This window comes from Aspergillus puulaauensis, chromosome 2 (genome assembly GCF_016861865.1).
Source record: "Aspergillus puulaauensis MK2 DNA, chromosome 2, nearly complete sequence".
NCBI classification, from domain to species: domain Eukaryota; kingdom Fungi; phylum Ascomycota; class Eurotiomycetes; order Eurotiales; family Aspergillaceae; genus Aspergillus; species Aspergillus puulaauensis.
This window is the reverse complement of record NC_054858.1, coordinates 1,175,962-1,201,279: the sequence shown is the minus strand read 5'-3', so window position 1 is coordinate 1,201,279 and position 25,318 is coordinate 1,175,962. Positions and strand designations below refer to the sequence as shown.

The 25,318-nt window shown below is 52.4% G+C and overlaps 12 protein-coding genes and 2 non-coding genes across 14 annotated transcripts; 8 read left to right on the top strand and 6 right to left on the bottom strand.

Moving 5' to 3' along the window:
• Positions 1 to 3,604: 3,604 nt before the first annotated feature.
• Positions 3,605 to 5,194, bottom strand: APUU_20501S (Zn(II)2Cys6 transcription factor domain-containing protein; the record flags this gene model as incomplete). The annotated part of the gene is made up of 1 exon (XM_041699148.1): positions 3,605 to 5,194. One exon carries the CDS (start codon positions 5,192 to 5,194, stop codon positions 3,605 to 3,607), a length of 1,590 nt encoding a protein of 529 aa, XP_041552263.1.
• Positions 5,195 to 5,701: 507 nt separating this feature from the next.
• On the top strand, positions 5,702 to 5,839 carry APUU_t20003A. The gene has a single exon. It is a non-coding gene; the product is annotated as a tRNA-Leu (tRNA).
• Positions 5,840 to 5,908: 69 nt separating this feature from the next.
• On the top strand, positions 5,909 to 6,044 carry APUU_t20002A. Its single transcript has one exon. It is a non-coding gene; the product is annotated as a tRNA-Leu (tRNA).
• A 2,269-nt stretch (positions 6,045 to 8,313) lies between these two features.
• On the top strand, positions 8,314 to 9,420 carry psoB (hydrolase psoB; the record flags this gene model as incomplete). Its single annotated transcript, XM_041699147.1, has 1 exon — positions 8,314 to 9,420. One exon carries the CDS (start codon positions 8,314 to 8,316, stop codon positions 9,418 to 9,420), a length of 1,107 nt encoding a protein of 368 aa, XP_041552262.1.
• Positions 9,421 to 9,800: 380 nt separating this feature from the next.
• Positions 9,801 to 11,587, top strand: APUU_20499A (arylsulfotransferase family protein; the record flags this gene model as incomplete). The annotated part of the gene is made up of 3 exons (XM_041699146.1): positions 9,801 to 10,362; positions 10,409 to 10,474; positions 10,524 to 11,587. 3 exons carry the CDS (start codon positions 9,801 to 9,803, stop codon positions 11,585 to 11,587), a joined length of 1,692 nt encoding a protein of 563 aa, XP_041552261.1.
• Positions 11,588 to 12,035: 448 nt separating this feature from the next.
• On the bottom strand, positions 12,036 to 12,569 carry APUU_20498S (uncharacterized protein; the record flags this gene model as incomplete). The annotated part of the gene is made up of 1 exon (XM_041699145.1): positions 12,036 to 12,569. One exon carries the CDS (start codon positions 12,567 to 12,569, stop codon positions 12,036 to 12,038), a length of 534 nt encoding a protein of 177 aa, XP_041552260.1.
• Positions 12,570 to 13,202: 633 nt separating this feature from the next.
• APUU_20497A (Stk19 family serine/threonine-protein kinase) lies at positions 13,203 to 14,408 on the top strand (the record flags this gene model as incomplete). Its single annotated transcript, XM_041699144.1, has 2 exons — positions 13,203 to 13,767; positions 13,816 to 14,408. 2 exons carry the CDS (start codon positions 13,203 to 13,205, stop codon positions 14,406 to 14,408), a joined length of 1,158 nt encoding a protein of 385 aa, XP_041552259.1.
• A 535-nt stretch (positions 14,409 to 14,943) lies between these two features.
• APUU_20496S (uncharacterized protein) lies at positions 14,944 to 15,657 on the bottom strand (the record flags this gene model as incomplete). Its single annotated transcript, XM_041699143.1, has 1 exon — positions 14,944 to 15,657. One exon carries the CDS (start codon positions 15,655 to 15,657, stop codon positions 14,944 to 14,946), a length of 714 nt encoding a protein of 237 aa, XP_041552258.1.
• Positions 15,658 to 16,249: 592 nt separating this feature from the next.
• Positions 16,250 to 17,344, top strand: APUU_20495A (tRNA(Thr) (cytosine(32)-N(3))-methyltransferase; the record flags this gene model as incomplete). The annotated part of the gene is made up of 1 exon (XM_041699142.1): positions 16,250 to 17,344. One exon carries the CDS (start codon positions 16,250 to 16,252, stop codon positions 17,342 to 17,344), a length of 1,095 nt encoding a protein of 364 aa, XP_041552257.1.
• A 474-nt stretch (positions 17,345 to 17,818) lies between these two features.
• On the bottom strand, positions 17,819 to 19,380 carry APUU_20494S (uncharacterized protein; the record flags this gene model as incomplete). Its single annotated transcript, XM_041699141.1, has 3 exons — positions 17,819 to 18,642; positions 18,707 to 19,031; positions 19,081 to 19,380. 3 exons carry the CDS (start codon positions 19,378 to 19,380, stop codon positions 17,819 to 17,821), a joined length of 1,449 nt encoding a protein of 482 aa, XP_041552256.1.
• A 290-nt stretch (positions 19,381 to 19,670) lies between these two features.
• On the bottom strand, positions 19,671 to 20,087 carry APUU_20493S (uncharacterized protein; the record flags this gene model as incomplete). Its single annotated transcript, XM_041699139.1, has 2 exons — positions 19,671 to 19,673; positions 19,737 to 20,087. 2 exons carry the CDS (start codon positions 20,085 to 20,087, stop codon positions 19,671 to 19,673), a joined length of 354 nt encoding a protein of 117 aa, XP_041552255.1.
• A 98-nt stretch (positions 20,088 to 20,185) lies between these two features.
• On the top strand, positions 20,186 to 21,760 carry APUU_20492A (cytochrome P450; the record flags this gene model as incomplete). Its single annotated transcript, XM_041699138.1, has 1 exon — positions 20,186 to 21,760. The coding sequence occupies one exon, from the start codon at positions 20,186 to 20,188 to the stop codon at positions 21,758 to 21,760; it is 1,575 nt and encodes a 524-aa protein (XP_041552254.1).
• An 87-nt stretch (positions 21,761 to 21,847) lies between these two features.
• Positions 21,848 to 23,401, bottom strand: APUU_20491S (BCS1 and AAA domain-containing protein; the record flags this gene model as incomplete). The annotated part of the gene is made up of 1 exon (XM_041699137.1): positions 21,848 to 23,401. One exon carries the CDS (start codon positions 23,399 to 23,401, stop codon positions 21,848 to 21,850), a length of 1,554 nt encoding a protein of 517 aa, XP_041552253.1.
• Positions 23,402 to 24,274: 873 nt separating this feature from the next.
• Positions 24,275 to 25,267, top strand: NUC1 (DNA/RNA non-specific endonuclease; the record flags this gene model as incomplete). Its single annotated transcript, XM_041699136.1, has 1 exon — positions 24,275 to 25,267. The coding sequence occupies one exon, from the start codon at positions 24,275 to 24,277 to the stop codon at positions 25,265 to 25,267; it is 993 nt and encodes a 330-aa protein (XP_041552252.1).
• Positions 25,268 to 25,318: the final 51 nt, after the last annotated feature.

Here is a 25,318-nt window from a genome sequence, read left to right as displayed (position 1 = left end):
ATAGAATAACTGAATTGGTCTACCTATAACATCGCCCACTATACCCCTGCTGTATGCCCTATTATGACGCAGTGGTTGAGCACTAATATAGGGTTATCTTCCAAATGGAACAGTGGCAGACTAACTGTTTTGTTCTATTATACCTTGTGAGGTTAAAATTTCCTAATCCGGTAGTTCTGCCCTAACTGTGAGAATACTAAGACTGACACTATACCAGCAAGATCACTAAACATGAGTCTGCATACTCACTGCCATAACTCAACAGGCCGCAATTTAAATCAACACAACGCATTAACCGGCTATTATCCGACTCGACGCCGCCATTATTTCCAGGAACAGTAATGTGCAGAACACTACTGGGATACCCCTCATCGCGTTCCTTGTCAGATCCGTCTCCAACCGGACAAATAGATTCCATCTACCAGGGCTCAATGTCACATTGAAACAAGCCAGTTTATTCAGAGGATGGAATTCTCCGCATAAGAGACTGCTGAGTCGTTATTCTGGTGGTTTTCCTTGCATATAAAGGACAGCTTCAACGAGAACGGACTATCACATTGAAACTGGTAATCAATAAAATATATGCATCTCTTTCCTACAATTATATGAGATCCTCCATGTCGTGGCTCAGGAAGATCCTACCAGCCACTCTCCTCCTCCAATCCATCCCCCAAACCAGTGCCCTCCCAGACTCCAACAACGACATAACTTCCTCCTCCCCCGGCCCAGGAGGAAACTCGCCAATCCGCCCATTCCGCCTCAACCAGGTCCGCCTCGGCACCGGTTTATTACAGGAAAAGCGCGACCGAATCACACCATTCCTCCACGACTACGATGAGCGGCGCTTCCTAATCCTCTTCAACAACCAAGCCGGTCGGCCTAATCCAGACGGTCTATCCGTCCCTGGGGGATGGGAAGATGGCGGGCTTCTCAGCGGGCATTGGACAGGGCACTTCATGACGGCTCTCTCTCAGGCGTATGCGGAGCAGGGCGATGACGCGGATGTTTATAAGGATAAGCTGGACTGGATGGTGACTGAGCTAGCTGCGTGTCAAAAGGCAATAACGGCGCGGATGAACAGTACAGACATGTCCAATTCAAGCAAGGCAGACAATGCATCCTGGATCCCCACACACCCCGGCTATCTCGGTGCCCTCCCCGAAGACACAGTCCTGCGCCTCGGGCCCCCGCGCTGGGCGATTTACGGCGCCGACCCAGAAACAGATACCTGGGCGCCGTGGTACACGCAGCACAAGATCATGCGCGGGCTGCTCGACGCATACTACCACACGAACAATTCCCAGGCCCTGGACACCGTGGTTGGAATGGCGGATTGGGCGCATCTTGCTCTTACCGTCGGCGATAAGAATCACCCTGGCTACCCCGGGAATCTGACCCGGGATGATTTGAATTATATGTGGGACTTGCATATCGCGGGGGAGTACGGGGGCGCGAATGAGGTTTTCTCGGAGATATATCAGATAACCAAGGATGCAAAGCACCTCGACACAGCGAAGGCATTCGATAATCGCGAGTCGCTATTTAGTGCGGCGGTAGATGACGATGATATCCTCGTTGTAAGACCCGATGCTATCCCCGGCCGACGAAGAGCCACGCAACTCCACGCGAACACGCACGTTCCCCAGTTCGTGGGCTACATGCGCATCTATGAACATAGCGGCGAGGAGGCTTATTACAGCGCCGCGAAGAACTTCTACACATGGGTAGCGGGACATCGGACATTCGCGCACGGCGGGACTGGTGGGAAATTCCCGAATTCAACAGATAACCCGGAACTGTTCCAGAATAGGGACAATGTCGCGAATGCGATGGAGTTTGAGGGTGCGGAGACGTGTACTACTTATAACATGCTCAAGCTGGCAAGGGATTTGTTCTTGCATGAGCATGATGCGACGTATATGAATAATTACGAGCGGGGGCTGTTCAATATGATTGCGGGCTCGCGTGCTGATCGGGATAGTCTTGATGAACCGCTTGTTACGTACTTCCAGCCCCTGACGCCTGGTACGGTGCGTGAGTATGGGAATACGGGGACTTGCTGTGGTGGCACGGGGATGGAGAGCCATACCAAGTATCAAGAGACGGTGTACCTGCGGTCAGCGGATGGGGCCGCGTTGTGGGTGAATTTGTATGTCCCGTCTACTCTGGACTGGGAGGAGAAGGGGTTCAAAGTTACACAAGAAACAACATTTCCTCGTGGAGACACCGTCAAGCTGACCATCACCGGGGATGGAAAGCTGGATATCAATCTCCGCGTACCTGGCTGGGTGCGCAAGGGCTTCCATGTCACCATAAATGGCGAACAGTACGAAGGCGAAGCAGACCCAGGAACATACCTAACCCTAAGTCGGACCTGGAAGACAGGAGATGAGATTGAAATCCACATGCCCTTTACCATCAGAGTCGAGCGCGCCCTCGACCGTCCAGACACGCAGTCTCTCATGTGGGGGCCTATCCTGCTCCAGATCCTCGGTAGCCCTAGCAACAGCAGTTACCAGGAGCTATCACTGTACAAGCACTTGAAGCTCGACGGGAACTACTCGGAGGCCATCACGCAGACAGAGACGACAGCACAGGGCGATCCTGTTTTCACCACCAGTGGCAACTTAACCGTCAGGCCGTATTATATCAGTGACGACAATCCCGCATCTTCGTACTTCCGCCGCATCGAGCCGGTCGTGGTATTCGGCTCCATCGATACAGGAGTGCCGAATCGGAAGCGTAACGATGGACTGCCGGACTATGATGTCCCCGTTGGAGGGATCGAGTCGCCTGGTAACGATGGGCCGACGTTCTTGGATTTGGTCTGGGATCGTGCGCCGTTTGATACGCATGAGGGATTCGTTGAGACTGTCACTGGCATTGCAGATGCATTTGTTGATGCTGGGGTTTATACGAATAAGGAGAGGGATACAATTATCGCTGGGGCTGAAGAGGCGAAGGAGATCTTCTAGTAGTATAGCTGCAAGAAATATTTGCATTAAACGCCCAAGTGAAGCAGTAGCAATCTTAGCTGGATCTGTCTCGTCTCTTCTCTCCTAGCGGGTTGATGTTTACTAATTCAGGGTTGTAGGTAGAATCAGGGTGTGTTGCATGTGGTCGTGAGGTTGTTCTTGTCAACGGTATATTGCACAATTCAAACACAAGTAGGCAATCACCTCAATCACCCTTCACAGTTTTCCAGCGGTACAGCAGTGTAACACAAGAGGTCAGGTAGCTCAACGGTGAGAGCGTTGGTTTTCTACCAGGGTCGCTCCCAGGTTTAATAGATCTCAGCGAGGCGATGTGCCCGTCCTAAGCTCTAGCTAAGCTGTGGCCTGAGATTGAAATACCAAAGATGCAAGTTCGACTCTTGCCCTGACCGGATTTATTTTTATTACTTTGTTTTTGGCCGATTCGTCGTGTTGCTGTTCTATACCAACCACGCTGAGAGCACAACATAAGCCATTGCTCATCGCCAAAGATCGCCTCTCATTTAAAGGGACAAATACCCATCAATCGTTGAATTCTTTTCATCATCCTATATTCTTTTCATGATCAGCCAAACTGCTAGTGACCATTCTATTATTCCATACAATCTGACTCAAGGCCCACTCATAAAAACCGCACCCCTTCTGACCCTCTTCGCGAGCTGGTCAACCCTGCTATTTACACATCCTCGCGAGGAAGAGTTCGAGGCCAAAGGTGTGTATCCTCCCATGCCATCGCCAGTGTCCGCTTGCGGGATATGAAGCAACGTAGTAACACGCAGGAACTGCTCACAGATCCACTCATACTGCCCAGGTCTGAGAAACGCCGCAATCTGCGTCCCGCCGTGCTCTTCCGAAAAGAGCGTCAATAAGCGACTCAGCGGGCTCATCAGGTGCCACGGGCCTTGGGCGATGATATGCCGTTTATGCTCGTCTCCTTCACTTTTCCTTCCTATATCAGGCCGTGTCAGGTGCTCGCTAGGAAGCAGGATCGCTGGGTCCGTGAAGTCGGGAATGCTTGACGGTCTGGTTCGATTGCCGAGATAGAAGGGCACGCTGTAGCAAACAGAGTCGACGAGCTCTTGGAGGGTGTGTTTGTATTCGAGCTGCTCTCTTGAGCTCGTGCTAGCTGAGCTGAGGGAGATCTTGACGAGTAAGAGGCGCTGGATGCGCCATAGGTTCCAGATGTTTGCGATCTGGCAGTGAGGGTAGATCTCGCAGACAGACTGATAGGTGGGGATCGATGGGTCGATGTCTTGACTGACCAGCCTCAGGGGGTACCAGTGATCTGGCACGCTCTGTGCCCAGGCCAGCAGTTGTTCATCAATACGCTTTGCCTCGGCTGCCACTCTGCCAGTGGGCAGGGCATATTGCGTTGCCAGCTGCATATAACTCGCCTGCAACTCAGCAACGGACGCGCCGATGGCATCAAGTGCCGAACTCGGGTTATCTATCAGATTCAGATCGTGTCCGCCAGCCCATGAGTACGCCATGCTCTGCAACGGCCTTTCCTGACGCATCGCCGAGGAAATCTCGGTATGGAGAATGAATCTCCGAGGATATACACTGGCTCCAGTGACATGGTCCGAATGCGAACCTACAAACGGGAGCAGCGACATCGCGCCGTCATGGTGGACTCGCGTGGCTGTGCGAAGGTCATAGATAGCAGCGACGTTCTCGTACAACTGCAGCGCCAGCACAGCTAACGCTGTTTCTGGCTTTCCCCATTCATTGCGATCCGCGATGGTCCGCCGAAGACACTTGACGGCCTGCGTATAAGTCTCCGGTCGGAAACCCCTGGTATCGTGTCGCCACAAAGCTAGGATCTTCGAAGCAACAGCCGACACAGCCAGCGACAGCGCCGAGTCCTGAGGCTGCGAGTAGTAGACCGGAATCAGCACCTCGAAGAAGCCGCGCGCGGATCCCATGGAACGGCCGATGCCTGCGTAGTGCTGGAGGAAGAATGGCACGGCAGTGTCGGGCTCAGCCGGTCGCATGACAGATACTGGTCCTCTTTCCTTAACTCCGCTATTTGTGAAGAACTTGTGAGTTTGGTCGCGGAATTTGAGGGCGTATTTCGTCTTGTAGCCACCGCAGTGAAGTCCGAGGCGCTGGCAGGCCTGGCATTTGGGCCTTGCTTGGTCGCATTTGACGCGGCGTTGTTTGCATGTCGTGCAGCCGTTGGATCGCCCGTGGTTGACCATAGTTAATATATATAAGAAGTATTAAAGTGGGAGTTGGGCTGTTGCTTGTAAATGGTGGTGCCTGTACGGGTATTCCGGTTGGAGCGACAGGTCCAGTGAATGATGAGTTCACTACCAAGAATAATCAGCTCGTCAGTGTAAGCTGTATCATCAAGGCATAATTCACTATTAGCAGTTTAAATACTATTTAATAGGTCAGTAACTTTATCATCATTCACAAATAGCATACAAAATAGGGTGAAGGCTATGAATACCCAGCCCCTCCACCACAGATATATATATCCCCACAGCTCTGACATTGAGTATCGGGAATACAGCCACTAATTGCTTTCTTAAAGCCAGTTATCTTCACCTCTGAGCTTGCTATTGATGTGATTGTACATGGTTATTAACTTATTACTATTTTATAACAGAGTTCTAGTATTAATCTAAGTAGTATATGGTTTTATTCCCATATTCACTACACCAATCGTGTCATGGCAGCCTTGGAAGCTCCATTCACCAACAGGCAAGGTGGCCGAGTGGTTAAGGCGTATGACTCAAGCGTTCACGCTTTCTTCGAAAGAAGTTTCTTTCTTCATGATCTTTGATCTTGAAGGATTTCATATGGAGCAATCCTCCTGGGTTCGAATCCCAGTCTTGTCAGTGAATTTTTTGCATAACCAGCCTTGGTCTCAACCACATATTACTATCTCGAAAATTATTATATAATCAGGCAAGGTGGCCGAGTGGTTAAGGCGTACGACTCAAGCGTTCGCGCTTTCTTCGAAAGAAGTTCTCTTCTTCAAGATTTTAGTCTTGAAGATTTCGTATGGAGCAATCCTCCTGGGTTCGAATCCCAGTCTTGTCATTTTTTTTTTCTCCTCCCTTTTTGAGTCTTGCTTCAGAACATGAACGAAAGCAAGAATATTTGACCCCTTCAGTTTTTCTTTTTAGACGCGCAATGCCTGGTCTGCCCCGACCCGCTGCGTAACTCATATTATGACTCTTCAAATCTCAACACCAGCGAATAGTAACATTTGGTGTAAAGAAGGAAGTGACAGTATCTCTCATTCACCATCAGCACCGCTTCACCCTTTCAGTAAATATTCTAATCCTCAGACTCTGTTGATCTAGAACATGGTCGTGACGGGAGTATTTCACCTTCGCCACCACCGACAAAGTGACAAGCCGGACACTTCACCATCTGTATAGTGAAGGAATCCGGCAATCCGAGTAACACGATTAAGCTCGCTTATCACTAGTGTATCGATGAACTATTATAAATAGGCCCCAGTTGACGATGTAGCTCTGACTTTCATGCCCTTCTTTTCTTGAGTTTATCGCAGCCTCTTTCGACACGACACTCCGATTGCCATAGTGTTTGCCAGCATGGAGATGTTTATGGCCAGAGCCTTCCAGCCCCTAGTGCTAGGGAATGAAACGATGCTATAGCCTGAGCCAGGAGACACTCGACATATCAGCACCGTACCGATTCAATCATCTTACACCCGAGGAAGCCGAATCGATCTTATCAGGGTCAACCTTTGGTGGTATTGGACTGGTGGGTTCTTCGGACTTGGGACCTGCCATCGACCTTGAGCCTCGCGGAATCAGCTTAAAAGCCCATGTCGGACTCGATGACGAGAAATCTCGTATCAAGCGAGCTTACATTCACTCTCCTATTTCGAACTCATTTTTATGGGCAAACTGCGGCTTTCAGATCGCTCGAATATGCGAGATATTTCGTTTTACTGGTGTCGTTCTTGCGCGCGAAGCCATACGCCCTGCTTTCTATGACTCTGTGCATTGTGTACTACGGATAATCCGCCTCTATGGCGATCAAAGACAACGCAAGCCACCGATGGCAGCAGTTCGATGGATAATAGTATCCGTGCTTGGCTGCGTCGAAAGGGATTTCGAACGAGTGATTCCATCAAACAACTCCAAGAATCTGGGGGTTCGTTTGTAACGTCTAATTTCATGCTTCTGATTTCATTACCGCGCAGGCCTTATGGCACGGTTAGGGTGCCTGCTATCTTCTGCCGGCAACAAGATTTGAAGCATCAGGAAACTCTATGACGAGCTACAAAGGGAATGGGTGGGGAAAATGAAACACAATCCTGTTCCACAAAACAAAGAACCGTGATGCGGCAGATGGAGTGGATATTGATGAACTCGAAGAGATGGTCGATGCAGAGAAACGAGATGACCTCGAAACGATAGGAGCTTCGATATCTTCTTCGACAAATGCAAGCTTCAACTCGAAGTTAAGCGGGTATCGCTGTCCAACACCGACGTTGGGGCAGCAAGAAATCAAAACCCAGGCGAGCCTACTGAGCGGGCGATATTATAAAGGCCATGATTACCAGCTTGCACAAGGTACAATAGTTTTCTCCACCTCCGTCCACAGTACTATTCGACTGCGGCTCCCTGGATTCTTCAAAAAGGACAATGAGAATGGAATGCTGGTCCAAGTGGAGATGGCGTCAGTGAGCAAGAGACCGCCTGGAGCTTCTCTATCGGCCATTTTCAAAGCGAATTGGTTTGTCGACTGGATGACGGCTGCAAAATAGGTTGCCACAAGCTTTAATTTTGGTAGTGGTCTTGTCTATCGTCATGATAATGACAAGGTTATGCCGGACTATTCTTAGTTCTTTAGGCTTCCGCAATGGGCAATATACTCAACCAATGAGCGGCCTCCGTCGCAAAACACACACCCAGTTCGGCTTAGTGCATGACCATATCATCTATAGATCTTCAATACTGGTGCTTCGTCGCAAAACATACACTCGATTTGGATCAGTCTGCTCGGTTCTGACTTGGGGTGGAATGCGTTTGCCTGGCAGCATTGAAGTATAAGTAGATATGAAGAGACCGCAAGAAAGAGACATCATTCAGCCATCAAATATTTCAAAAGACCTGTTCTATCCAACATGAAACTTTCTTTCTTCACCAGTTCTCTTCTGGCTGCACTGGCATCAGCCGCAGCCAACGAAACAAACGCCTATCCAACCCTGCAACTAAGCACAGACACCGCATTCAACTTCGAATTCCTCACTGCCCTCCGCAACTCCCTCACCGGCGGCTCAGACATCGGACCAGTCCTCGGCGTCGCCCAAGCCGTCAAACCCGGCGACATGGCCTCCTACGCCGAAGAATTCCTCAAACTCGCAAAACACACCAAAGCCCAGGCCCAAGAGCCGGAAAACGCATACGACCCAGCCAACGTCCGAGACACCTGGTTCTCGGCCTCGCACTACTTCCGCCGCGCAGACGTCTACCTCCACCGCAACTGGTCCAACCCACTCCTCACCTCCGTCTGGGCCGAGCAGACCGCAGCATTCGACAAGGCCATTGCGTCCCTGCCTATCCCCGGCCAGCGTATCCGTATCCCTGCACCCGAGGGAAACTTCACCGTCGAGGCTATCTGGTACTCTGCCACCGCCCCTGAAAGCAAGAACCGGAACCGGAAACTGCCTACCCTGGTTATTGCCAATGGCTTCGATGCTGCGCAGGAGGACTCGTACCACTACTTTGTCGCGCCGGCTCTCGCGCGCGGCTGGAACTGTATCTCGTACGAAGGACCGGGCCAGCCTACTGTCCGTCGGAACCAGAATATCGGGTTCATCCCGGAGTGGGAGCGCGTCACAACGCCTGTCGTGGATTACGTCTTGTCCGAGAAAGCGGATCTCGTAGATGAGGACCGGCTGGTGCTTATCGGGAACTCGCTTGGCGGGTACTTTGCAGCCCGGGCAGCGGCGTTTGAGAAACGGCTTGCGGCGACAGTCCTGGTCGGTGGTGTATGGGATACGTATGCGGCGTTCAAGAAGCAGTTGGAGCCAGAGATTCTGGGGATCTTCGAGGCGGGTAATTACTCCGAGTTCGATGAGACGGTGCTTTCAATGCGGGATGCTGGGGAGCTCTCTACGGATGCGGCTTGGGGGCTTGACCAGGGGCTGTGGGCGTTTTATACGCATTCGCCGAGTGAGTTTTTCAGTCGGATTGAGGAGTACAATCTGGAGGGGGTGGCGGAGAAGATTGATATGCCGGTGTTTGTTGGGGATGCGGAGTTTGAGACGCTCTTCAACGGCCAGCCGCAAAAGGTCAAGGATGCGATCGGGGACAAGGCGACGCTGCATCGGTTTGATGGCGTTGCTGGGTATCATTGCCAGACTGGGGCTGACCAGGAGTTGTCGAGGACTGTTTTTGCGTGGTTGAACAAGACTCTTGGTGGGGATGCCTGATTGTCAGTGTATTTGAGAAGTGAGAATTACCTGGAATTATACTTGTTTTCTGCTGAAACCAGCAGGATCTGTAACAATCATATTATCTCATTGATACTCGTAGTTAACTTACTGTGGAGTTGGTCGGGCTCCGAATCAGGAATGATGCGAGATCTCGTCATCAGCGAGCAGTTTGGCGTGACTCTCTTCACCATAAATACTGCAGTACCCCGCAGTCTCTACTCTTCTTTTTTCGTTCTCTTCTCTACTCACATTGTTCCATTGAACCCAATTGCCCAGTGCAGAGTATTTCCCAAAGGTTAATGTACCCTTCCAACAATGTAATTTACTATAACCCGAACAGGGCTGATCATGCCGGTCTTCCCTAGCAGTCAAACACAATGCGCACCCACTGGCTCTCAGCCATAACCCTGCTGCCCCTCGCAGCCGCAGACTGGCAATTCAAGTCTCGCACCGACCTAGCCCCGCCTAGGTTGAACATCACCATCCCCGCTGCCCCAGACGTCGAGAAAGGCTATCTTTTCGTCGCCCCCTTCGCCGGGTACCCAGACACCGCAAGCGAACAGCACGGCCCGCGTCAGGCGGCACCGTACATTTTCCGCGACGACGGCGAGCTTGTCTGGTCCGGATACGGGTTCTACTCGATCTGGGCGACAAATTTCCAGGCCGCGCGCTGGAAGGGCCAGGATGTTCTCTTCTCTTTCGAGGGAGACCATAACCCCGGCTATGGACATGGCCATGGACACACTACCATCCTGGATCAGCATTATGAGACCGTCCGTGAACTGAGGGCGGGCAATCATAAGCTGACTGATAAGCATGAGTTTCATGTTATCGATGAGAAGACCGCTCTTATCCAGATTTATCAGCCTGTCCCGGTCGACCTGACTCCGTGGGGTGCTGCTCCTGAGCAGCAGTGGATCGTGGATGCTATTATCCAGGGTATGTCTCACTTGTCACTTCCGTGAATCTGCGCTAATCCCAGCAGAATTGGACATTGAAACCGGGGAGCTCCTCTTCGAATGGTCAAGTCTGGACCACGTCCTTCCCGACGGTAAGCAAATTCGTTAATATATTTGCCCAGATCCAGCTAACAAAACTAGAGGCGATCCTCCCCATAAACCCCGGCCAGGCCGGCTCAGGCTACAACTCCTCCGACGCCTGGGACTACTTCCACATCAACTCCGTCGACAAAGACAGCGAGGGCAACTACCTCATATCCGCGCGCGACGCCTGCTCCGTGCACAAAATCAACGGCACCTCCGGCGAAATCATCTGGCGCCTCGGCGGCACAAAGTCCGACTTCAAGCTCGGCGACAACGTGAAGTTCTGCTTCCAGCACCACGCGCGGTACGTCTCGAAATCCGAAGACGGTGCCAAAGAGGTTATCTCCCTGTACGACAATGCGGCGCACGGAACCGAGGACGGACGCGGGCGCGAAGTCCACACACACCCGTTTTCCCAGGGGAAGATCATCGAGGTTAACACTGAGACTTGGGAGGCTGAGATCGTGCAGGCGTTCCAGCCGCCAGAGGGGTATGATCTCCTTTCCAAGTCCCAGGGGAGCACGCAGTTACTTCCAAACGGGAACGTTATTGTGAACTGGGGCTCTGAGGGTGCGTTGACGGAGTACCGCGCGGACGGGACCCCCATTTTCCACACATACATGGACTCCGGATACCTGGGTCTGGGCGTTGAGAATTACCGCGGGTTCCGGTATAACTGGACTGGATTGCCGAATGAAGTGCCTGCTATTGTATCCCTCGAGAACGACGAGGGGACGACCGTGTATGTCTCGTGGAACGGGGACACCGAGACCAAGGTGTGGCGGTTCTTCAGTGTCGTCGATGAGTATGGATCGCGTGAGTTCCTGGGCGAGGTTGAGCGCAAGGGCTTTGAGACTTCCTTGTCTGTTAAGAGCAAGGGTCTTGGCCCCGTTGCTGCGGTCGCTGTTGGCGAGAACGGCAGGGTTTTGACCGAGTCTGCTATTGTGAAGCCCAAGGCCGAAGTTCTCCCGCCTGCTGGTTCTACGGGTGGTCGTTCGGCGAATGCGCCTACTTACACCCTGTTTAATGAGGATGGGGAGCAGGTGCCCATGGGACAGAGCGAGAAGAGTCGCTGGGATGAGTACATGATTCTGAAGGTCAACCGGTTTGACTTGAAATAAGTTGCTGCGAACTGCCAGCCGCGTCGCTTTGCTCACGGTGAGGTGTGCTTGTGACCGGCTGGACTCACTAGGGTATAGGTATAGTTGTCTTAGGGCTACTCGTAGACATTGGTAGTCAAATGTCAGTCAATCATTTAGTCCCGAAACAAACAGCTATTCGCTACATCGCATTATCATAAGTCGTAATGTCACAGATACCCTTTAGTCCCTGTCCATGCGGACCCCAACAGCCGTGTCCATTCGGGGCCAACCCTGCCGATCGCAGCAGAGATCGACACCCCGCGGACCATCCAGGAACAACTTCCACCACCAATGCAACCACATAAAACAACAAGCCCAGCAAGACCCCTGATAGCGCCTCGCTCAGATCCCCCGTTCGATCTGGCCGCGTCGACCCCTTCCAATTTAACCTCTTCAATCGCATTCCAAGGTTCCCCAAACAAACCCCCTAACCAGAACCAGTCCCGTTCAAATTCCACTGTCGCTGAAATGACACATCGTCGCATATCACCGGCACAGAGCCACTGTCCTCCCCCTCACTATACCAGTAAACCTGCTTGACCCCTTTCGCCGCGGTGCAGGCCACGAACCCTCCGAACCCTTCCTTGTCCAATGACAGCGCGCCGCTATCATCATCAATGCTGAAGCCCTTGGTGTAGTTCTCTGACTTCTGGTCGCCCAGCACCACCAGCTTGTAGGTGTCGCTTAGGCCTTTGTCGTTGGAGAGGAGAACAGGGGCTTCCGAACTTGCGCCGATTACGTTGGACGTGTCGAGGGTTATAGACCCGTCGCTGTCGTGGAGCGAGAGCGGTTGCGCGAGGCGTTTTTCAGTCAGCAGGACGTAGTTTGTGTTCCCATTGAAGGTCATTGAGGAGGAGAGAAAGAGGTCTGTTGAGGACTTCAGATAGTAGCGGTAGGGGGTTGTAGGTGCCGAGAGGGCTGGAGCAGCAGCTAGGAGGATAGAAGCTAGGGAAAGAAACATGGTATCGGTAGAGAGAACAATTGGGTCAGACTATGTGGATTCAGACAGATCACAGAAGTGAAAGAAATGAAAGATCAGACCAGAGGATGGAGGGCGATATATGTACATTCCGGGAAAGTGTTAAGTGACGAAGGGCCGCGCAAGTTCCATCCGCACCAAAAGCGCACCTGCCACTCGGCTGTCAAATAAAGCCAAACATGCTGTCAAAGCGTCGTAAGGCCAAGGATTATCTTTTTCTAAATCAGTTTCAGAACAAGCTTTCATTTAAGTTGTCGACGAATGTGGATGCAGCTTGCAGACACCTGGACAGGCCGCGTTGGATGCAGAAATACCCGGTCCCGGTCATTGGCAGATAACTATCAATCTGTGACTAAAGATCTGATCTGATGAGCCATTAGGATTGTATGGACCATAAACGAGCTTTTAACTCGCAGAATGTCGCACATCTGCAACCTCGTTGTATAGCACAGATTACATCATCCAACCCGCGCCACAGTCACATGGCCTCCACGCCGGTCACGTGGCGATACGGTCCTTATCCGGCGCGCCAAGCTTTCGTTGAGCCTCCTCCCTTCTTTCATTCTTCTCTTCTTTCTTTGCTTTTTTACTCCTTCATTCCCCTCCTTAATCCTAATGCCACTTCGAATAACCTCCGCTCCAGTCTCCGGTATCAAAAAGCGCAAAGCCCCATCCCAGGTCCGGTCCCGCGCCTCACCCTTCGCCAACCATGCCCGCAGCAAACCCAGCGTCCGCCCTGGCGGTATGAACCCAAAGACCGACAACGACAAGCACGACGATCCCGCTCTCGACCATGGTCCGCTCCCAGATCTGGGACTGTCGCGATATGTCTCCGAGACCGCGCGCGTCGATACCGTCCTCGCAGCCCTGCAGCACATCCGCGATAACATGTTCGAGGAGCTCCCCGCGCGGGCCGGCATGAACAGCACGCGCATCGCGCAGGTGTTGAACTTTAGACGCTCGCTGCCGCCTCTTGTATCTGTTGCGCATGTGCATACGATTCTTGATGCGCCGACGCAGGTTGAGCGGGAGATTATGGAGCTGGCGACTGCTGGGAAGATTCGGCGGTTGATTGTTCCTGGGCGGGGGAATGATGCGGCGGGGCTGGGTGATTGTTTGGTTGCGACTGAGGATTGGGAGAATTTAGTCAGGGCGAGTATATTGGATGATGCGCTGAAAGGTATGCTTATCCCTTGTTCTATTATTTTGTTGTTGTTAACGAAAGTAGAGAAATTCCTCACTGTGCTTTCTCGAATCGGAAATACGTGCGCGATACCCGGGACGGCATTTTCTCAGCATGAATATACGGCTCTTGTTCGGGCTGGATTTATCGTCTCTTCGTCGTCTTTAGCAAAAGGCACATCTAGTGTTCCGTCTTTACCAAATCTACCAACTGCCGCTCCCACCATGGCCGCTAGTCGAGCTGGGTCTGCTGCGCATACGAACGGCACAGAACCCCCATCCCGAACCCAGTTCCACACCGCGACATTATTCCTCTCCCTCCCAAATACCGGACCATACTTGAAACTCCTGGGTACCGGACGGGACCACCTCATCGCACTTCTCAAAAAGTCTAAATCCGGGGAAGCCCCCGTCTCACTTCTTCGGGACCGTTGGGACGGCGCGGTCGAATCTGAACGAAGTTTCAGCGTGGCGAAGCGAGCGCGAGGCGAGTTTGCTGGGATTTTACCCGGGAAGACGAAGAAATGGAAAGATCTCTACGGGATGAGTTTCCGGTGGGTGTTGGAGGAGGCGATTGGGGCGGGTTTGATTGAGATTTTTGATACGGGGAGTGTTGGGCCTGGGGCGCGGTGTTTGTGATTATGTTATATATACCCCATTTGCTTGTTTTATATATGTTATGCTTTATACTGGAGTATTCTAGAAATTTAAAGGAAGATATCGAGTCCGTGCATTTTTGGTATCTCGGTACATCTGCGGAAATATAACCCGGTCAGGAACGCCTTCCATGGTCACGGGCCAACCAACCGGAATAAAAGCGCGGAATCCGGGGGGGAAATGTAAAAAGTATTAGTATTAGTACGGTATATCATATTAAAATAAAAGGCTGTAGCAGTAGCAACCCATAACGCCGTCCATCCGTCCATACCGGGCCAAGAGATCCTCATTAAATCCAACCCAAATCAAGTAAACCCCACCAGGAACCCACAAAAAGAGTCATAAAGCATCATGCAAGTATATGTGCGTGTAAGGGATATGTATGTGTAAGTGTAGTGTTGGGAGGGAATTTTTCTATTCCAACCAACCCTTCCTCGTAAATGCAGGTCAGACCAGAGCCGACGCAGATGCAGATGCAGACGCAGATGCACGAGGTAAATTGCAATCAGTGGTTATTTTATGACCGCGGACGCCGCGACTCACTCTCCCACGAGTCTCGCACAGAATAAGGGTTCATATTTGGAGCCCTAGAGGTAAGTTGCTCATCGATGCTTCGTCTCGCACTGGGCCGTGTAAACGCCGGCGGCGGCTGCGTGATAGCGGCCATCGGCATCTGCGGATTTCGGTATGCCGATGAAATCGACATTGAGCGAGATGGCGCGGGCGATAAGGTTCGCGGGGAGTACGGTGGCGGTGGTGTTTCCCTAGTCGCTGTTGATGTATTGCCGTAGCTACTTGGGAAGGAGATTGCGGAAGAGACATCGGAAGAGACGTCTTCGGGGCGGGGATGGGTGTGGTAGGGGTAGTAGTCTGGAGAATTGGCGGCTTCTTCCCAGGCCAGGTGCTGCTTTTCGTCTGTGCTTAGGTAGGTCTCGTTGTGTTGCTGCTGATGATATGTCTCGTTGGAGACTGGGGGATCACGCATGTGGGCTTCGAGGGTCTTTTCCCGGATGCTCATTGGCCGGGGAGTGTAGGCGGGGAGGGGGACGACCTGGTTGTAGCCATTTTGGGGTGGTTCGAGGTTGTTAATGTCGTGGTTTGAGCTGGGGTTGGGGCTCGAGGGATGAGTGGCAGTGGAGTTGGGAGTCTGATACTCCGCTGTGGGTGCTTCTGACTTCTCGTTGACCTTGGAAGGTAGGCAGCAGCTGAAGACGCTGGAGAGGCACGACATGCTGCCTTTTACTTGTATAGCTTTGGTTATCGTGGCGTTCAGATGGCAAACAGCCAGGCACGGCCTTTTTGACAGGATGGAATCTGGGTGCCTGGGTGGACCGTGGGCTGAGTGAGGGGAGGCTCCGCAATTTAGTACGTAGTATGAGTACAGCGGGGTTAAGAGATTTCGAGATTGGGTTGGATCGCAGCAGTTAAACCATGGCACACCAGAGCCCTCCGTCAAGGAGAGGCCAGATTGTCGAGTCTGGGAGAGTGAGAAAGGCAAGAGAGGGGAACACGAGATAACACGAGGGATGGCAGCTTTAAGATGCGAGTGAGTGCGACAATTGAGGCTGTGAACAAGCTGTCCTGGCCTTAGGCAGACCAGTTATTGCTGCATCTGATTGGCTGCATCTTATCGCCCCGATCCGATCCGTTCGTATCGGAATGCCGTATTTTACCGTATTTTACACGGGCGGTGTCTTTTTGCCGGGCAATCAACAATTTTTTGTCTCCAGACGAGGCCGTCGAGATTCTACAAGTTTTCACTTTTCTTCTCCATTTTATAACATTTCTTTTAAATTACTTCATTCGTTCAGAGGCCTGTCTCCATGTCTCCAACTCCAGACGTTTCTGTCCCTACAGACGTCGTCGCTGCCGCCCAAGCCGCCAACCCTCCGCAAATTGCCCCGCATCGATCCCACGACCCCTCCAACAACCTCAAACGATCAGACCCTTTCCAGTTCGGCTCTCGCTTCCTCGAGGAAGGCGACAATGTCTTCGAATTCAATGCGTGGGACCATGTCGAGCCGGATGACGAATTCTTAGCCTTCGCCGAAACACAGTATGCTAAACAACGAGAAGCTCAAGCCTCAGATTTCGACAAGAGGCGCTTTAACGCAGACCCGGCCAAGTGGTGGAACCTATTCTACAAGAACAACACGGCGAACTTCTTCAAGGACCGCAAGTGGTTGCAGCAGGAGTTTCCGGTCCTGGAGCAAGTGACTCGGAAAGACGCCGGCAAGCAGGTCGTGTTGGAAGTTGGTGCTGGAGCGGGGAACACTGCTTTCCCCTTGGTTCGGAATAACGAAAACGAGGAGCTCATGGTGCATGCGTGCGACTTTTCGAAAACGGCAGTTCAGGTTATGCGCGACAGCGAGTACTACAACCCCAAGCACATTACGGCTGATGTGTGGGATGTTAGTGCCGAGCCCAGTGAAGAGAATGACTCGCTGCCTCCTGGTCTCACCGAGCAGTCTGTTGATATCGTTATCCTTATTTTCATATTCTCGGCTCTGGCACCAGAACAATGGGAGAAGGCCATTCGCAATGTGTACCGGGTACTGAAGCCCGGTGGCCAGGTCTTGTTCCGTGACTACGGAAGAGGAGATCTTGCCCAGGTCCGGTTCAAGAAGAACCGATATCTGGCCGAAAACTTTTACGTACGCGGAGATGGAACTCGCGTCTACTTCTTCGACAAGGATGAGTTGGAGGAGATGTGGAGTAAATGGACTCTTGAAAAAGGGTTGCCAGACTTGGATGCATCTGATGCAGCCGAAGCGGGTGTGGCAGAGACGGCACCTACGGAAGATGGTGCCTTTGATGTCCGCGATTTGGCATATGACCGTCGTTTGGTGGTCAACCGCCAACGCAAACTGAAGATGTATCGTTGCTGGATCCAGGGTCATTTTTTCAAGCGCCAGTAGTCGTTGACCTAATCTTCCAGACCAGCATGAAGGTCTAATTCACCCACCAGCTTGCAATTCCACAGGAGTTGATTACGAGACCCGCATCTGTCAGAGTCATACCACCGACGTCTCTGAATTCAAAGCATACCCAAACCGCGCCCTAGGTCCCTGGAATGCAAAACGCGCAGGGTCACATAATACGAAGGGCCCGTTTCGTGAGAGCAGATACCAGCGACGCTCGAGACTTTCTGACCGACCTACCAAGCAATACAATGTGCCTGGTCTTTAAGCCTCCTATGTCCCGTGTCCGATGTGGAATCGGAAAACGACTAAGTTCTGGCTTCGCTCTCAAGTCACCGATACATTTGTTATTGCAATGATGCTTTATAAATAGATGTTCTGTGTTAGATAGACTTGCCGAAACGCTGCTTCAATCTGCTTATAGACAGAGCCTACAACATGATAGTAAAGAGACTATATTCTCCCTCCAAATCAACCTCCATCATCCCACCTCCACGCAGCCCTCAACGTCGCCTGCGACTCTGTCGTCGGCCAATAATTACTATCCTGCGTGGTACTAACCACCAACTCCATCAACGCCCTCTGCTCCCTTGCATCCGTAAACCGATCCGCGCAGATATTAATTGCAATGCACGCCGTCAGCCCCGCCGGGCGCGACTGCTGGTTCGACAGCGCCATCCCGCACATCTCCAGCACCGTCGCGCGGATCCTCGCATCTACGGCCTCAAGGCACTCCAGCCGAGCCGGCCCAATCCGCGGTATGTGCGGCGAGTATGCCGTGAATAGGATGTCGAGCATGCCTAGGACTTGGCCGGCGACGATGTGGCAGTCGTCCATGTACCAGATTCGGGGGAAGAGATGGGCGTCGGAGCTTGGTTCGACGTATATAGGGGAGAATGACCTTGGGCGGTTCTCGACCCATTTGTCCCGCAATGCAACTAGTTCTGTATACTCAGATCTCTGGCCCCTATCCCCGCCCCCGTCCTTGTTCGTGTCACCATTGACGTCGCCATCCCCGTAGCAAAACTCCAGCACATAAGTCCCAATCACAATCAGCCGATTCGTCCAGATATGATCCGGGGCGTCCTCGAATGTGAGATACGACGATGCAATAGACAGCGACAGCTGTATCGTGCGCTGTTGCGAGAACGCAAGATTGAATTCCTGTCTGAATCCGATCCAGAATGCTGCTTTTCGAGGGCCTGGGGGGCTGGAGAGTGCAGATGAGGCTTGGGCGCGCAGGAAGACGTGCAGGCCGTGCAGGGCTGTTTCGGTGGGTGGGTTTATGAAGGGGTCTATAGGACTATGATGTTGGTCTCCATTTTAAGTAGACATAAGTGGTAAGAAGGGGAGGTATACTATCCAACTCCTCGAAAAACCTCAGCACAACAACCGCCGCGAGCAGGTTCTCGTCCATCACGGCGCCCGGCTCATCGGCGAGGATCCGTAGCTCGGTGATGCATTTGTTGTGGTAGTGGATTACTGTTTCCTCTGTGATATTTAGGTCCTGGATTTGTGTTTGTGTGAGGCCGTAGGCATTTATGAGGTGCAGTTTCTGGTGTTCGGGAAGGGTGCTGAAGTGGCGTGCTGAGACGGCGAGGATGGCGTCGAGGAGGGTCGAGCATTCGCGGGCTCGTTGGGGGATGGCGGTTGCGAAGTGCCTTTGGGGATCTGTGAGGTCGAACTTGACGTGTTTAGTAGTTGGATATTAATTAATATTGGGGTGCGCGTACCCATCGAGAGAGGTCTTCGGTGAAGTATCTCAAAAGACAGGCGTCTCGGGTGCTAATGCGCGGCCAGGGGACATGATGTAGGGAAGTTCCCCCTTGTAAAGTATGAGTTTGTAAAGTATGAGTTGGAAGATGGAATCTAGATCTGTTTCCAGGAGTAGACGCAGACGTTGGTCGTGGGAGAGAACCCGAGGAACGCGGCGTTTGTGGAGAGACAGAAACATCTGGCGTGCTATTCAAGGCTTGATAGCTAGGGCTGGGCTGGGTATACTTGGGCGTTTCGTCAACATGCCGCACTAACATTCTGGTCAGCAACCACCATAGCCAAGTAATAGCTTAGCTTAAGCAGGCCAACCTGCGGGGATGGTATGACGAAACCTCCATTTCGTCTCGACACGTCGGCACTCGCGGCTCGACTTCTGGCACCGGGCACACGTTAAATATCCATCGCCTGGGGCGGTTAGCATGCAAAGTTACCCTAATCTTGACCTACGACAAATCAAGGCCTGTACATTTCACATGTTGCTCTGCATATCCTATCAGCAACTAAGCCAAGATGGAGGGGCAGAATACATACTTCGACAGTTCTCACTTCACTCATAAGTGGGTTAACGATGTCAGACAGTCAAGCTGAGAAATTATCGGCGCGTTATACTCACCATGGCCTGTGCCTCGGCGACATTATACCGCTTCCTGCTCGTCTGTCCGATGGCGGGGATGAAAGAGCGACAACGCGTGGGTAAATGAGGGGCTGAAGCGGGTTCGAATTTCCGACGCGTCGGTGACTCCCCTCGGTTTCGCAGTGGGAGATAGTGACGATCGACGTATATTGTGTCTGGATGGAAGCATTGAGAGTCATTCAGAGGAATGCAAGTGGACAGTAGACAAGATATCTCCAGCCCTAATGCGGGGTAGTTTGCCCTGAACGACAAATGCCGCCGACAATTTCCAGAATGGGACGGAAAGTCGGTGGCGCTAGCCCGATCTGGCCGCATCTCGCCGACTGACATCAACAGCGTCAAGCCCTAACTGAGAGTCCATCCAGGCTATATCAAGCCAACAACACCTCGCGCTTGTGAAGAAAGGACTCACTGAATTAAAATTCACAATGTTCGTTGCAATCGCAGTCCTCTTCCTCGCCTACCTCTCCTTCACCAACCTCCTCCGCCCCCTAATAACCTACTTCCTCGACCCCAAGCACCTCCGCCAATATCCCACCTTCCACCCACTCTCCGGAATCTCCGATTTTCCCTACCTCCGCGCCGCCCATAAAGGCTTCCTCTCTCGCAACTTGCACGAATTGCACAAAACCTATCCAGTCATCCGCATCGGCCCCAACGCCCTCTCCTACGGCCACCCTGCCGCCATAAAGGACATCTACGGCCACGGCACCCCCTGCGTGAAAGACCGCTTCTACTCAGATACCTCGGGAAGCCACGCCCATCTCGCCGATGTAGTTGACAAACAGGACCACGCGCGCAAGCGCAAGATCCTCTCGAGCGCATACGCAATCAAGAATCTAGAAGAGTGGGAGTTCAAAGTCGCAGACATGAGGGGGCGATTTATCCGGGCGTTTGACGCGCGATGTACGGCGCCTCTTCCCGAGGGCGTTACGGTCCCCAGGGGGGAAGACCTGACGGTTGATTACTGCAGCTGGACGAACCATTTCACGGTGGCTGCGATTGCCAATATCGGGCTTAGCGAGGACCTGGGGTTCCTGGAGCAAGGCGAGGATCAGATTGGCTCGGAGTCGATGGATGGGCAGGTGAAGCAGGTTTCGTTCCGGCAGTGTCGGGAGGCGTCGGGGACGGTCACGTACAGGCTGATCTGGGCGTATGACTGGTTTCCGGTGCTCAAGCGGTTGAGTAAGCTTCTGTCGGCGAACTATCGGCAGCTTTGGGAGCTGGATGCGGACTGGAATGGGATTGTGTATAACCGGACGACGACGAGGCTGAAGAGATACTTGGCCGGTGAGAAACTGGATGACTTTTTCTCGGCCATGATGGAGGATAGGAAGGGTGCGCCGCATAACCTGGAGATGGGCGAGATTGTGGCCGAGATCAGTATTATGATGAATGCGGGGTCTGATACGACGGCGATTTCGTTGCGGAATGTCTTGTTCTTCTTGTTGAAGAACCCGCAGTGTATGGCGAGACTGCGCGAGGAGCTGGATGAGGTCCTGGATGACGAGGATGTGGTTGCGGCTTATTCCAAGGTTAAGCACCTGCCGTACCTCCGTGCTTGTTTGGATGAAGGTCTACGAATGCTGCCGCCTGTGATCTTTGCACTTCCAAGACGGACCCCTTCTGAGGGCGCGACTATCCTGGGTGATTATATCGCTGGGGATACCTCAGTCCGAATGTCTGCGTACGTGGCTCATCATGACGAATATATTTTCAAGAACAATAACAGCTACCAACCGGAACGCTGGCTAGGCGAGGAGGCCAAGTCTCTTCAGTCTTACTTCATCCCCTTCAGTACTGGTGCTCGAGGATGCATTGGGCGGAACATCAGCTACCTTGAGCAGACTGTTCTTTTGGCCTCGCTGGTACATAGATACGACTTTGCGTTGCCCTCTCCGGATTGGGATCCTCCTATTCCTGAGACGACGAACCTGAGTCCCGGCCCAATGCCGCTGAAGGTCTGGAGGAGGGTTGGGATGGAAGATGAAATCTGTGTTTAGCCATGTTAAACAAGTCAATTAGATAGAATAGAGACTGCACTTTAGGAACATCCAAAGTAGCTACATACTGCGTAATGAAACCTGGTATTACGAGGTGGCCCCCTCGTCCTCATCTACCCTTTCTGCAAGCCACTCCAGGACCTGGGAGCAAGCCTCAGCGGGCTTCTTTTTATGCTGCAAAAGAAAGCCCTGGACTTCAGCCAAACTGAACTGCCGCTCTGGTAATTTGTCGGCAAAGTCTTCTGCAAGTTCGTCCAAGGGAGCACCTCCTTTGCTCTTCTCATCAACGCCCAAAAGGTAACCTTCCTCCTCGATGTCCAAGTCACTATACATGCTCAAAAACAGTGCGCGTAGCTCCTCCCTCGAGGGCAACTCAAACTGAATATGCAGATCAACCCTCCCAGGGCGTATGAGCGCGCGATCCAAAGCTTGCGGCGCGTTGGTCGTCATAATCAAGATCCGGCCCTCATGTGAAGAGATCCCGTCGATGGCGTTCAGCAGCCCAGAGAGGGATATTTGCGAGGAAGCACTGTTGGGTGATGTTACTAGCCTTGTGGTGGTAATATCCTCTCGTCTTCTCGTGAGTCTTTGCGATTCCTCGCCATCCTTTGATAAGCCATTGGTATTCTGCTTCTCTGCCGGAAGAGTATCTATGTCTCTGGCCGTGGTCACTCCCGCGGCATCGATATCCTCCAACAGCACAACACATTGTTCAGGAACCTCGGAGAACAGACGCATAAAGTGGGACTCGGTCATGCCAGAATCCATCAAGCTCAGAACGTAAACGTCTAATCCAAAAGCACCCGCGATCGCAGAAGCCAGACTCGTTTTTCCCGTTCCAGGGGGCCCGGAGAATAGATAGCCGCGGCGGTATGGGATGCCGTGATTAGCATACCACTGCTTTATGCGCAGGTGGAGAAACTCTTCGATGTCATTCAGGAGCGCCTGTTTCTTCCGTTGGTCCAGGATAACAGTTGAGAGATCCCGACGGGGCCGGGAGGTGATGCGTCTCCAGCGGAAGTCTCCTCGCGGAGTGGTGAGAGCGCGGTGAACAGTGACGTTGGACATGGAGACTTTGCGTCTATAGGCCGCTGCCTCATACAAGAAGTGATGTTGGGTATTCAGAGAGAAGCTGAAGCATTGCAGCTTCAGTGGTACCTTATCTTCGTCGCTTTCCAATAAGATCTTACTGACGCTGCTGGTACGAGAAGCCGAGTGGCTGAATAGGATCCATTTGCCGTTGAATCTGAACAGGCGAGAACCCTGAAAGGGCTTGAGCTGTATGGAGGAAGTGGTATCTGACAAACCATGTTTGCCATGGCTATCTGCCGCGATGCGTGTATTCATGGCATTCTTGTTTTCGAGCTGCTTTGATGTGACTGCCGTGACAGACCGGAAATTCCGATGTTGGAACACATGTTCGTCCATCCAAAGGAGAATATCGTGATACAGAGGGTCTTCTTCTTTAACGTAGACGGTTGTCAAACAGATACTCTCAGCGTAGGCATACAGCGACGCCCATGTTGAGCGGAGGGCTGCCACCACTGCAAACAAGGCTATACCAAAATTGATGAGGACGGTAACGTTCACATTCAATGCATCATTTAGCCACTCCACCACATGTGGATTCATGTAACGCATGGTGGGCGAGTTGAAGAAGGGGCTCTCAAGCCTCTTTGTGCATTAGAGAAAGCTATCTAGCTGCAGAAGTTCTGTCGCTCGTAGGGCATATAATAATCGATGGCGTATACTTTGTATTCTGAAGAGGATAGAATCATAAATGTAATGAGGAGAGAAAGATTATAAGCAGCGGTGGCATCTCAAGAAGACAGCAGGCAGAATGGCACTAACCCAAATCAGGCCTGCAGCCTGGTCGGTGGCAACTAAGGAACTATTTATCAACATGTCTTTGATAGAGGGCGAGACTTTGGAGCAAAGACTGATTTGAACGAAAAGGAGAGAGAAGGTGTCTGTAAAGAGCTCAATGACATAGTCAAGACCTGGAGACCCTTAGAGCTACAGTAAGAGCCGCCTCCCAAGACATTTACGTGGGTTGAATTGAGTGCCCGTGCCTTGGCAGGACTATGCTGGCCCAAACAACCAACCGCTCAACGAGATCTATTTTATTGGTCATCGCGACTTGGCTGGCCCTTTCAGAAATCCCAGGATGGCTGCGGTATTGAGATCGATGGGTAAATTTGGTGGTCTTTATAGGCCCTGCACAGGGTACTAGACGAGGTCATTTGATGAAGCATACCTTGTGACTCTGATGTGCGTTCTTTCCAGGTCATGAGCGCAGATGGTCAGGCGAGGTCAAAAAGAAACTTGTGTATCCCTCATGTATAAAAATTATGAAAATCAAATATCAATCCTCATTTAATTCCTGCTGCTGTTCCTGGTGCTGTTCCTGGTGCCTGGCTATTGTTTGGATGAGTCAGCAGCGCATCCCCATGAAACTTTTCTCTCCGGCAGCTTTATCAACGCCGACTCTCCCATCAAACCACAATAGCCGCCATGTCCAAGGCCACCGTCGCGGCCATTGCTGCCGCCAGTGCAGCCACGGGTGCCGGTATCACTGCCCTGTTCTACTCCCGACCAGGCCCCCAGCAACAGAAACCAGCCCCGACACCCACCACTCTTCCACCCCCAACAAGCACCATCTCCGCACCACCTCCTCAACCTGCAGCTCCCTCCCTCGCCAGTAAAGCCGCAGCCGGCTCCCCCGTCGACCCCTCCGGCATCTACCAGTATGGCTTCCCCGGTCCCATCGCCGACACCATCTCCTCCCTCCCCCTAACAGGCGCCTACGACCGACGCACTCGCAACCCATCCTGGGTCGCCGAACACATCACCCCCGCCTCGCTGGCCCTGAAAAACGCCGACCGCAAACACAGCACCTTCTTCGAAGACACCACCATCCCGCCCATCTTCCGCGCCAAGCTCGCAGACTACTTCCGCTCCGGCTACGACCGCGGCCACCAGGTCCCTGCCGCCGACGCAAAATGGTCACAGGAGGCCATGGACGGCACCTTCGCCCTGACAAACATGTGTCCGCAGGTCGGTGAGGGCTTCAACCGCGACTACTGGGCCCATTTCGAGGACTTCTGCCGCAATCTGGCGTCCAAGTACCCCTCTGTCCGGGTTGTTACAGGCCCGCTTTATCTCCCGCACCGCGACCCCGATGGGAAATGGAGGGTGAACTATGAGGTTATCGGTACGCCGCCGAATGTGGCTGTGCCAACGCATTTCTATAAGGTTGTTTATGCGGAGGAGGGACCTGGAGTGCCTACTGGGAAGGTGGCGCTTGGTGCGTTTGTGCTGCCGAATGCGCGCATCGCGAATGAGAAGCGGCTGGCGGAGTTTGAGGTGCCGGTTGAGGTGGTTGAGAGGGCGAGTGGGCTTGAGTTTGCGAGCAAGTTGGAGCCTGCGAGGAGGAAGAGACTCTGCCAGGAGATTAAGTGTGATATTACGGTGAGAGAGTTCAATAATGCGAAGAAGCGGGCCTAGACTTCGTGATGTATATTTTACTTTTACATTCTCACATGTGTATTTTGAATC